The following is a 12,413-nucleotide window of genomic DNA, read 5'->3' as shown; positions in this document are numbered from 1 at the left end:
TAGTGCCATTTAATGGTTTAATATGGTATTGTACAGAAGTCGGAGGTAGAAAAAAAAAACTATAATTTTTGTCGGTTTCAGTCTTAAATTATTCGAGCCAGAGCCCAGAACTAACTTAACTATACGGTTTACCCGATCCATTTGTTTACTATAACGGAAAATTGTGTATTGAGTGTATACTATATTATACAAAATAGTATTTCCTAGTCGAATAGGGGAGGGAGGGTTGTTATGATCGTGAGAAAATTGAAACGAAGGGGCTTGCCTGCCCATTGGCCGCCAATAATGTCATCGGACATAATAGATTTTTTAGGTTTTGTTTCTGCTCGACTGCGCGGCCGACGGACCGATAAGCCGTGAGAGATCATTAGCCGTACAGTTTCTCTGAACCATAAAGTTCTCTTTCTTTCTCTCTCACGTGCATATAGTATATACACAAACAAACTTGAAAAAAAGTATACGTCCGAGTAAAAAAAAATTAAAAAAAAAAAAAATGATACTACTTTTGAATTAGCAGTTTGTAAATTTTGACAAATTGGATTAATATGTCTTGTTCTTTGCAGATCGACGACGACCGACAGAACGAACGACTGTACCGCGGTATACGCACACAAATTGCCCGTAACAGTGGGAACTTTGCCCAAATCGAAGAAGGCCAATACGCACACAAAAATAGAAAACCCATGGGTAACCAATACTAATGGAATGGGCTCAATGCGCGCGTATGTGTGTATAATTTAATTTTCTTGAATGGCGAATTAGTAGCGGTTCTGAAAGGCGCAAGACGTACATCGGCAGAACTTATCGCTGAATAGTACCTCGACTTGGAAATGTTTTTCATAATGGTCATCTAAACTGCCCACCCCGTCAGAATGGAAACTATTTTATTTTACAAGCAGATAATTAAAATATAGAAACGAATAAAAATATTTTCTTGGACCTATGTCAACTAAAAAATCACCCGGAGGACCGCAACTGATATATTAATTCATTGAACTAGTTACTAGTATCTCATATTGCATTTTTTTTCTATAAAAATAAAGTCTTCGCCCACGAACCGCATTAACATTTAAAATTGGGTATTTCGTTTGAGAGATTTACGCCAATTTCACCAAGTTCGCCCACTAGCACGAGGAAATCCGTATACGTTTTCGAAAATCTAGTAAAACTGTTAAATTTTTTCTTATGTCAGTACGTCCGCGTTTTCCGTGGAATTAAAAAAGGAAAATATAATTCTAAACACCCAGAGAGAAAATTTATTCATCACAATGAACGTTTTTCGTGTGTACCAAAGTACAATAGTCGGTTATATTATTTTAATATATGCCACTCGATGAACATCAAACAAACGTGTAACAACCTTATTAAAGTATACAATAATACAGTAGGCCATAGCTCGTGCAGCTGCACCCAAAACGTGCACGTTTATTACAATATGTATTATTATTCACTTCACTGTTGTACAATATAAGGAAACTTTCGGACACAAAATGATTTTTTAAAAATATAAACGATTTTTACAACGGCTAGAAATCAGTTGCGGATAATTTAATGTTAACCCCTATGGGAATTGCGATAAGTATAGTGTAGTGTTTGTTATGTTCTCGTCGTGCTACTGTTACTACCTCCAAAATCCCAATCAACCGATCCCCTAGGATGTAGGAACTCGGTTATCTCTTTAGCGAAGACGATTTATTTCAAATACTCTTACCTTTTGAATGAGCAACGGAGTGCCAAAGTCTTTGCCTCCCTGGAGCCTGAATCCCCACGGGGACGATTGGTCCGGTCGGGACAATCTCAAATTAATAAGCTGAGCCATTTGACGGGGTTATTGTATTTTCTCGTAATGAATCCGGTCACACTAAAAATTATATTGTATTTAATTTTTTTTTCCAAAAAATAAAAACAAAAACCCCGGTCGGTCAGTCGGCGGCGGCAGCGTACAAAAATGTCTACACGCGTATTTTTCACCTTCTCGGCTGTATGCACAACGGCTGATTGTGTGGCGTTTGTGTTTTATCGTTTGATAATTTCCCGGACGTTAATAATAGTGGTGGTCAACCGGTGTGAGCCAAGACGAGCGCATTTTTAGAATAGAGACGTGAGCGCGCGCGCGCGTTTTAACTAGCGTTTTATTTTTGAAACTTCTTCGGATAAATCAAAATGCGCCGGCGGTAGCGGGAATGCGCACTAGTGTGCGCATATCCTCTTTCACGTTATCAACAACGACCGCCACTGCCGTCTGCTACCTCGCCGGTCGCGTCGGTTGCGGAAGGACAAGGCTGCAATTTTAGGAAAACCATTTTTTGTTTTCGATTAACATTGCACGTAGTTAGTACGATTGAAAATCGTTTGACATTTCGGACAATCCTTCGAGTCCGAGTCCTCGGCGGACATTTGATACGGTTCTTGGCCGTAGAGTAAAAAATAAAGCATACATACTTTACATCGTCTGCTTATCCAGTTGCTCACATGTCATCTGACTGCGACAATGATAACTGAAACTCTAGAATTCAGAAGGTCGGTCACGTGTCTTATCCACCTCAAGAACTAAACCACCGCTTTGTAGTTAAGCGTTTTCAGTAATTGCTCTAATATCCGCGTCAACAGTAGTTTTCTGGGCATACGATTAAATTACATAACTAAAACAAAATTGTGTAACATAATTATGAGTAAAAAAAAATCGCGGGAATGTTTGAATACAATGTAAATACACTTCACATGAATGATTTTCGGATATATCCGCGTCAATGGTTGTTATTGTATATCCGAAAATCATTCATGTGATATTTCAATCCGCGAAAGTTTCAACACATTCGTAAATACACTTATTTCCCAATAATCGAAAACAAATACATACTCAATAGTTACGGATTACGAATACCGTATTCTATTTCACTATCTACTTAGATAAATGAGTAGGTACTCAAATGCATTAGATTTCTATTTATTAGATACATATTATATGTATAATACTAGTTTACTAGACATGTGTAGATCACATAAAACTAACATTTTATGATTTGATTAAGGAATATTAGACCGTTGAGATTTGGGTACTAATTATAGATACCAAATAATGTATTAGCATTAGTTTTATCTGTACCATCGATTCTATAATATGTATACAAGTTATAAAATAAAAATAAAAGTTTTAAATACTAAAATAAATTTTTTATTGGAAATCGTAAATTATCAACTTTGCTTACTACTATAAAAGCAATTACAATCATAAAATCGGTGATTTAGGCTGCGACCCACAAATCTAAGAATTGGAACAATTAATGTTTTACTTTCTCGATCTAACGAGAACTCATAATTATTATATTTTATTTTAACTGCATAATGGTTTAGTACTATTATTTTTATAATTATTTTTCAAAACAATTACCAATTAATAGTAATTTAAACTAAAAAACAATTAGTCATTAAAAACATTAGACGTCAGACTGTCTACTTTTAGGGTTCTCATAACAAACGACACGAGTGTAATATTTCAATTTTCATCCGTTCGTAGACCGTGTGCTGTATACATTATACTTCATCGTGCATGACCAATGACAAATTAGGTGGTTGGTATTAATTTATTAAACAGGATTTGGCAATTGGCAAGATGGCAAAAATAAAAACAGATTTAAATTTTTAAAAAATAAAAATTAATCAGTGTATGCTTCATAAACTTTCTTTCATTTTTAATCTAAATGTAAAATAATTACTATTTAAAAATAATACACCAATTCGAATTCCCACTTTTTCTAGTAAAAGCTCTATGACATTAATTATTTAATAATATATTACCTAGTTATAACTAATAATTTTAACTGACTGTTATAATCTAATGTAAACATTTTCGTAGTAACACAGTTGATTAGGTGATTATTTATTTATTTATTTTTTTGTAAACACATTGATTGAAGTATTTACCATTTTATATACAAAATTAATGAAAAAAACAATAGAATAATAATTTGCTTAAACAATTTATTATTGATTAGTAAGTAGGGATTTATACCTAGTTGTCTCATTAAAATAAAAACTATTATCTTTAAACTTTTATAGAACTAAGGGATACGTATTAAATGACCATTTAAATTTATATGATTTTACTTATGCATTATATCTATATAGGTATTGACGTATTGTCTATGATGGAGCATAAGTGTGCTTACAAATTCATAATATAGTAAAAAGTAAGTACTATTTAGAAAATAGTACTTAAATGTTTAAAAAAAGAACTCTAAAGTATTATATTTATGTGAACAGTACAAAAAATACGCTACAGAACAAAAAATTATACTAAAATTGACAGTTGGTCGTCATTCGTCAATAATCATATTACCATAATCCACTGGAATACGTATTTAGGTATAATTATTCAAGGATGTGTGTTTATAGCAATAGAAACTATGTTATTATAACGAACCTTAAATAAGGAAAAAATATATACCTATTTAAATACAAATATTGAACATTTCTAATGTAAACACACTTCAGAATTGACAAATAATGACTAAATACTAGTAATATCATTGACTATTGTTTATTGAGTATACTATATGGTACAATATATACTCAATGGTAATACTAACTAATTATCAAGTATTAATAGAGGTTACCATGATACCATGAGGGTACCATGATTTATAAATTACATTTATTAAGTAAAGTTATCATAACTGTTTTATTTCATATTTAAGAAAGTTAAAAAATATTTACATTTTGAAAATTATTCATATTTTAATTAAGGTAACGCGGGAAAATCATTTTGAAAGAATTGTCCAGTGTGTCCAACGTAATACATCATTGTTCACACTTTACAATAATGATTATTATCAAAGTTATATTTTATCAATAGGTGTTTTTTTTTAAATGTTTATATAATATAGATTATAGGTGTATCGTATAAAGTATAAACTATATTGAAATTTGAAATTCCTTTTTACAAATTCTAGTTTTAACTATAGTAATTGATTAAACAACAATTTTAATCAGATTATATTGTTGAGTCGTAACCTTTAAATTTATTATTATAATGGACGAAGAAGAAAAAGTTATAACAACCTCTGAAGTAGAAGAATCACCTAAGAGAGGTAAAGTTTTAGTCGATTATTTAAGTTATTTATTTTGTTACCACTTTAATGTCATTATAACTTAACCTACTAGAATTGACTATAGTTAACGTAGGGGAAAATTTGGCTTTGATGAAAATGTTTAAAAACTATTCCAAGAAATATTTTAGCCAATGAAAAATAGGTAACTAGGATCAGAAAATGTATTTTATTTAAATAAATACTTAATGTTTTGTACCACTTGGTTAACCTTACCTTAACTTGGTATAAAATCTAATTACGATATATTTTAAGTCGCCTACACGATTTTTCAGATTACCACTTCTCTAATGTTCACTATGTTGAATTCATTATGAATTGATGTCAACTGTTTTCTACGTAATTATTTATTATATGGTGTTTTGTAATGAATTTAATTATTATTTTAGGACCAACCTTATCTACAAGTACAAGTAGTTTCGAACGTAATGATCCTCATGATCCGAACATAAGTTTATTATCAACGAAGATGTTTCAAAAGACATCAGATTATTTATTGGGAGAACTGGATATAACTCTGGTATGGTAATTAAAATTTTGGTGGTAAATGTCATGTTATGCTTATGCACTAAAATTATACTGAAAACTTGTTTTTTATATTTGAACGTTTATTTTTCTATAGTTTAAAAGTTTTATTATTACAATTGTGTTAAGTAGAAAATATAAATTTATTCACGCAATAGTGTTATTAAAATTTAATATGAATTAATGTATCAAAATCTATCTCAAAGAGTCGAAAAATAGAACCCGGGTTATAATAATGAAACTTGAATTTAACAGGAAGATTATAAATTGCTGGAAACAATGAATAAAGCAACGACACAAAAATATGCTTCATACAGGCAGCTAGCATCCGATGTTGGAAATCAAATCCTGGAATTGAATCAAAAATGTAAGTTCTTTAAACAAAATTTAATTTGTATAATAATATACTATTTATGTTATATTGTATTATTTAGATAAATTGTTAGAACCCTATCTAGCCCAAATAGATCAAATAGAAGACAGTGTTTCAAAATTAGAGCAAGCTGCATTCAAATTGGATTCATATGCCAAAAGATTAGAAGCAAAATATAAGAGTCTAGAAAAGCGTCAGTGATTTTTATTGTACCTATAAAATACTGAGATAATAGCTACGGTATTCTGTGATAAAACATTTATGAGAAATTTAAAATATAACATTACCTATTATTCTATACCATTATCACGCATCTAAAATAGACTCGTGACTCGTCCCTTATAGAAAAAAGCCTTATCTCCTGAATGATAAAGACTTTTATAATACATTTATTTTAACTTTATATTTTTATTTTTAAACAAAAAAGTATATTACTTATGTTAATTTCTGCCTTACAAGATCTTTATAAATAACTACAAAGCTAAACAACATTTTTTTTTTTTTTGCTTTTACGGTGCTGATGCGTTTTTTCCATAAAAGACACCTTATAAGTATATAGATGACGTATCATAAGTGATGCAATTTTAATGATTGTATAATATATATATATTTTTCAGAGGAAAACAAACTGAAAATATCTTTGATTTTAAAACATTCAGTTTCTGCAGGTTGTAACAAAAACATTTAAAAAAATTTCTTTTTAAATGAATATTACAAGTTAAAAAATTATTACCTAAAGCTAATACAAATTAAACTACAAAAAATTTCTTAAAACGAAATTTTAGATTTAATGCAAGCTAAGAAGGAATTACATTTTTTATTGGGAATACTTGTCAGATGTGATCCATATGAAGCGTATTTGATTTTATCATTCATGTATCAAATTGATTAATTCAAACATGGTGCAATCATTCTCTTGCTGTATTAACAAACATTTAAACAGTGTCAAATAATATTATATTGGTATACATATTATTATGTTTTATTAACATTGAATAAAACAAAATTTGAATATATTTTGGTTAAATTAATAATTATTTTCATATTAAACCACTGAACTTATAGTCCCGCAATTGAAAGTAGTATTAACTTAAAAGCTTTATTTTTTTTAATTCAGAGTCCATTTAAAAATTTAGTAAAATTAATAGTTTTATAGTGATAGTGTAGTTCTATTTCAACGCAAGTATGGGAATTATTTTTAAAGTATCTGGTTGCTAATGCCCATGTTGACTTTCGTTTTCAAAATCTGGTACCTAAAAAAAGATTGCAATTAATAAACATAATTTTAAATTTGTATAACATATTGTAATAAAAAAAAATAATAATATTCTAGTTTTAAATATGTATTTTCAATTATCAGTTGTAAGTACCAGGAACAGTGTATATTTATTAATTTGCTTACTATTGGTGGTTGTGGAAGTGTGGCCAAATAGAATTGTCGAGCATCAATCTGTGTAAACCAGCATAAATTAAATGCTAACAAATTTGTTTTAAAGCATTAACAGTAAATATTAAGGGTTTACCGGTTTGTGATAATAAAAATCTTCTTCAGCGGAAACCTTCTCCGGTCTGTTTTCTATTCCTCCGGTGTTCTTTGATTCAATGTTATGTACTAATTTGTAAACGGCCGAGTTGGACACGTCGAACTTAGGTGGTTCATATTTTCTAAAGTTAACCCTAAAGAAAGTATTTTTATTTTTTTTAGTTGCACCTAGGCAAATTCCATATATATACTTGAATTTTTGTTAGCTTTTACAAAATAATATAACAAATATGACAAAAGGTTTAAGAATATAGGCAGTAAAACGATTAGGTACATGCTGTAGTTGAGGAAATTATTAACTATATTCATCGAAACAAACGTTAGGTAGTAACAGTTTTGGTCTGAATTTCTGTTACCTACCAACTGGAATAAGTAAATTGTAATATTGTTCCTAGTAAGATTTTTAGTAATTACTGTAAACCGGTAAATGATCAATTAGCTAACATTAAAATCACGTGGGACTCAATCGTACACATGTTTTCTCACTTCTAATGTATTTTGTATTAGTCTTGCCGTTAACATTTTATAAATGACATATTATGCAATTAATCATTAACTATTGTGATGTTCAAATCACAATCTCTATAACTCTAAACATAATATATAAACCACTTGAAAGTATAGATAGGAAATTACATTTTTTAATTGAATTCTACCCACTGCTTATAATAATAAATAATAAGAAAATGGGGCTAATATTTTATTGTGTACATACGATTATTTTCTAATTAAAAATACATTTTTTCAGATAATTTTATATAATTGGTTGTACTAATAACTCTCCCTATGCAACGGAATAGTGATTTAAGTGTAATTTACTAAATGTATTTAATGCCATTAATTAATTAAGGTATATAATTTATAGGCACATTTAGCATTTAGGTAAATATTTTAGAAAGTCGCTCATCATTATGAGGAAGCAGGTGTTGTTTTTTATTCTCAGGTAGGTATATCGGGAAAATATATTTTAAAATTGGTTAAAAAATAATTTCAGAACACCAAATGGTTGGATATGCTAGTTGCTACAATTTGTAAGATAAGCTAGTTACGTTATGCAGGAATTTTAGTGTCTTAAAATCAATAACCCGTTAAGTGCCAAATAAATAAATTGATCAATTGTCTTACCCCATCGCGGACCCGACCAAAACTTCTGCTTGGGATATCAAAGTCTCTGCGATGAACTCTTCGTTATACGCGTCCTTGGGACATCTCCACTTTCGACCACCCGGTAAGACGATCGGTCTGGGCAAAGGAGTTAACGGGTACACTGGTCTGCCGGCGGGTTCCTTGTCGTCTGACGTCTGTTCGCTATCATTATCCTGCTGCTGCTCCTCTTCGGCCGTTTCCTTATTTTCGCCACCCTCGTCCTTTTCCGAAGATTCTACCCCGTCGTCTGTTTCGTCCACGCCCGCTTCGTCGACTGCTTCCTCGTAGTCATATTCCTCTTCTCGTCCTTCTTCATCCACCTTAACCCAACTGTCTTCTCTTCGTCGACCCGTACCGTTCTCGGCAACGGCGTGCCCTTCAGACCCGCCGGCACTGTTGATCTTTTTCGACAACAATTCTGACAGCTGTTTCTCCAACAATGCTATGTGATTTTGAATTTGCAACGGTAGCTGACGAATGGTGTTCAGTTGGTTTTGAATATTTTGCACGCTTTTTACAAATTCGTTTTCAGGATCTTCATTCTCGTTTTCAACGATATCTGGAACTGGTGTTTCCTGTGGTTTCTCCGCAGATTCCTTAAAAAGCAAACCGATAGATTATTAAAAAATATTAATAGATATTCTCGCTGTAAATGTAATTCACTCAATAAATTATAAAACAAGTATGTATTAAGATTTTTTATCTTGTATTGATGCTCACCTCTGTCTCTACGTCCATGTTCTCTATTTCTTCGTCTTGTTCGACATCCTCGTTGACGGTTTCGTCCAAATCTTCTTCATTTCTTTCTTCTTCTTCGTTACTAGACTGTTGTTCCGCAACGCTCGTATCCTCTTCAGCCTTAGTAACTTCATCTTTTTCACATGACTTATCCGCAGTAACCATGTCTTCGATATCCGTCATTTTACACTTACAGTTGGTGCACACTTTATCGCAAGACTTAGTTTCCGTAGTGCTTTCGGTCGAGTCTACGATAGTTTCAACGGCCTAACCACAAATTCAGTTGTTACTTGTTACTGTTTACATATTATATATAGTTTATTTGTCACCTCTGGTTGTTTTTTCACCTCTTCTGGTTTCTTTTTTTCGGGAGGTTTGATCCTCGGTCGATTGGGTGTCGTCAAAAACGTGGAGAACCTTTTTGTGGGACATTTTTTCAGTTGATCTTGTTCAGATTTCTCGTCGAAAATCTGTTCCTCTTGTAATGTTTGGAACACTAACGAATTCTTAATAAAATCGCATTTAGGCACGAAGCGTTTAAAATTGACCCTAAAAGTTGTGATAAAAACGAAAATTGCAATCGTTAAACAATACAAAATAGTAGTTTTGGGTATTTTGTTACCCTATGACGTTTTTTCCGTTGTTTTCTATTACTTCAGCGCTCTCCAGAAGTTTCTCGGCGATTTCTTCTTCAGTCATTTCGTAGCCTGACGATGCAGCTAAACATTACATTTAAAACATTGTAGAGTTCATAAACATGCTAACGTAGAGCTATAATATTCTACGAATATAGGCTTTTTATGAGGACAATGGAAGTCGGATGTGAATTGAGATACCCAACAGTCAATACAGTTGTCTTTTCTTACCCGATACAACATTATCTCTGTAATTGTGAATTTCGCCGTAATTCTGTGACGATTCGTGTTCGGCAATGCTTCCAACAGACGAGGTCGCTCGCTCCATGGCCGACGGCGTATAAAGACATCTGGTTGGCGTTACAGCTGGCACTGGACTTCCTCTGTACAAGCACACCATAATAAAAATAATAAACAATTTTACTTATGTTAGAGACTGTGATTTCTCTTTTCTGGAATAATGCCCCAGTATACTTGTGGTCCTTGTCATCGAACTGTTCTAAACATTTCCATGCGAAAACTTTTAGGTACTACTAAGAAGATTATTGATCAGTTGCCACAAAGCTTCAGAAATTAACTTACAATCAGTGACAACTTTATAAATATTGCATTTATTTTTTAGTATAAAACGCTTTTACAGTAAAAAACGAAACATTATTGTGTCGCGCTTAAACACGCATACATGATTCTACTACAAATAACAAATGTCATAGATGACATTGCTATAATGTTTACAGTAATGTAAAGTATATAAATCAAAATTAAATAGGGACTCGCGGTGCTGTTAAGGAATAGTAAACAACGATTGATGCAAAAAGAACTATAATGGTTATCAAGGCATATAAAACCAAAACAGCCTTAACCATTATACTTAAAATAAGGAATGGACTGAAATCCAAATAACTGAATTATCCGGATTTAATAAACATTCATAGTTTTTTAATTTAATTGTTAGTGCTGTATATGTATTTCATTTAAGTTTACGCCATATAAGTAACGCAAATTATACACTTATATGATTTATTAATAATCGATAAAACATTTTATTATGAACATAAAACAATATTTTTTAACCAGGATTTATGAAATCTAGATACTTCCAAAGCTAGTGCGCTTTCTATTGAAATACATATTGAATCGATTTTATGATTCCTTGAAATATCTTTTAATGTTTTTTAAAACTATTGTAGTATAACATGAGCACTGGCTACTTTTTCCACCGCGTTTTGTTGTTTATTTAAAGATTGTTTTGTTATGTGCCAGTCGTCTCCAACTGATTTTAGATTTTTTTTTTATACAGAACTAATTAAGAATACTGTTGGTCACATGACTTCCACTGATGCGAATCAAGCCGAAATCGCAGTATAACATTATATTTATAGATGTTTGATATATTTTAATCGTGAATACTAGTAATTGGTCAACCGGGGATTATTGTTTACAGAATCCCCTATAGAATCTATCTACAGTAAAACACGCATATATCATATATTTATTAATTCTATTGCCGTTGTACATACCGTAAAATAGAGAGGTTGACGGTATTTCCGGCTTCCAGAATATATTGCTGGGCATCGCTGTGAGTGATTTGAGCGGTTGGATCGCCGTTTATTTCGATTATCATATCCCCAACACACATCCCTGCTTCCTCGGCCAGGCTGCCACCGGTTACCTTAAACCAATACGGAGATATTGTTATTATTTTTTTTTTGTGTTTTTTTTAGTATTTAATTATTAACAGATGATATTTTGGTGTAAGCATACTCACTCGGACCACGGTCAAAGGAATTCCAAAATCGTGACCTCCCGTCAAACGGAAGCCCCAAGGCGTGTCATCGTACCTGTGAAGTATTATTTCTTCGCACATTTTGCTATTTTCAGTTCTGGACTTATCGATGATACAACGCTTTAAACACGGTAATGCAGTTAAACCACGTTATTGTAGTAAATCCTATACAACGATTTACACAGCTTCAAGTTCATCTTTAAAAAAAAAAAGTCTTTCGGTAACGCGAGCAAACCGTAATCAAGTACTATACAGCAGTAGTAAACGCTGAGCATGATACTCTAATCTGAGAATACCTTTTGGCCGCAAGCCATCAATACCTGACATTCTGCACCGTACACTTAAGTTATAGCTAATAGAGTTCATATACGAAACAGGCGCATTGTAATCAAATATTTAATGCAAATTTATGGTTATAAATGTTAGGAAACAATTAGGTTTAAAAAAAAATGTCAAATTTTCTATATTTTTTACTGGTTTGTATAAAAAAAAATGAATTCTATTCTCAAATACTAAATAATATTTTTGTTTTATTTCCTTTGACCAATTTTTAACGACT

The 12,413-nt window shown here is 31.7% G+C and overlaps 3 protein-coding genes across 10 annotated transcripts in view; 1 reads left to right on the top strand and 2 right to left on the bottom strand.

Moving 5' to 3' along the window:
* LOC126832835 (PDZ and LIM domain protein Zasp) overlaps nucleotides 1–2,115 on the bottom strand; it is a 28,834-nt gene extending 26,719 nt beyond the window's left edge. For 2 of the 8 annotated variants that reach the window (XM_050563833.1, XM_050563830.1), the window contains exon 1: nucleotides 1,712–2,115. In XM_050563833.1, coding sequence (XP_050419790.1) covers nucleotides 1,712–1,819 — 108 coding nt within the window. In that variant the 5' untranslated portion in view covers nucleotides 1,820–2,115. The remainder of the gene's footprint in view (nucleotides 1–1,711) is intronic. The other 6 variants (XM_050563834.1, XM_050563836.1, XM_050563835.1 and 3 more) reach the window with 4 other exon arrangements.
* A 2,755-nt stretch (nucleotides 2,116–4,870) lies between these two features.
* Nucleotides 4,871–6,309, top strand: LOC126832743 (biogenesis of lysosome-related organelles complex 1 subunit 2). The gene is made up of 4 exons (XM_050563640.1): nucleotides 4,871–5,090; nucleotides 5,498–5,628; nucleotides 5,889–6,000; nucleotides 6,068–6,309. Exons 1-4 carry the CDS (start codon nucleotides 5,033–5,035, stop codon nucleotides 6,205–6,207), a joined length of 441 nt encoding a protein of 146 aa, XP_050419597.1. The 5' UTR covers nucleotides 4,871–5,032; the 3' UTR covers nucleotides 6,208–6,309.
* Nucleotides 6,310–7,079: 770 nt separating this feature from the next.
* LOC126832742 (uncharacterized) lies at nucleotides 7,080–12,123 on the bottom strand. Its single transcript, XM_050563639.1, has 10 exons — nucleotides 11,837–12,123; nucleotides 11,589–11,740; nucleotides 10,300–10,451; nucleotides 10,056–10,152; nucleotides 9,763–9,982; nucleotides 9,416–9,700; nucleotides 8,675–9,291; nucleotides 7,530–7,683; nucleotides 7,409–7,456; nucleotides 7,080–7,259 (listed from the first exon to the last, which is right to left on the bottom strand). The coding sequence occupies exons 1-10, from the start codon at nucleotides 11,933–11,935 to the stop codon at nucleotides 7,221–7,223; spliced, it is 1,863 nt and encodes a 620-aa protein (XP_050419596.1). The 5' UTR covers nucleotides 11,936–12,123; the 3' UTR covers nucleotides 7,080–7,220.
* Between the last annotated feature and the right edge of the window lie 290 nt (nucleotides 12,124–12,413).

Source organism: Adelges cooleyi, unplaced genomic scaffold, assembly GCF_023614345.1.
Source record: "Adelges cooleyi isolate 19-005CV unplaced genomic scaffold, UGA_ACOO_1.1 ACOO_flye_CR_arks_rails_tigmint_CR_PRNA_167, whole genome shotgun sequence".
NCBI lineage: Eukaryota > Metazoa > Arthropoda > Insecta > Hemiptera > Adelgidae > Adelges > Adelges cooleyi.
This window is presented reverse-complemented; position numbering and strand designations above follow the sequence as displayed.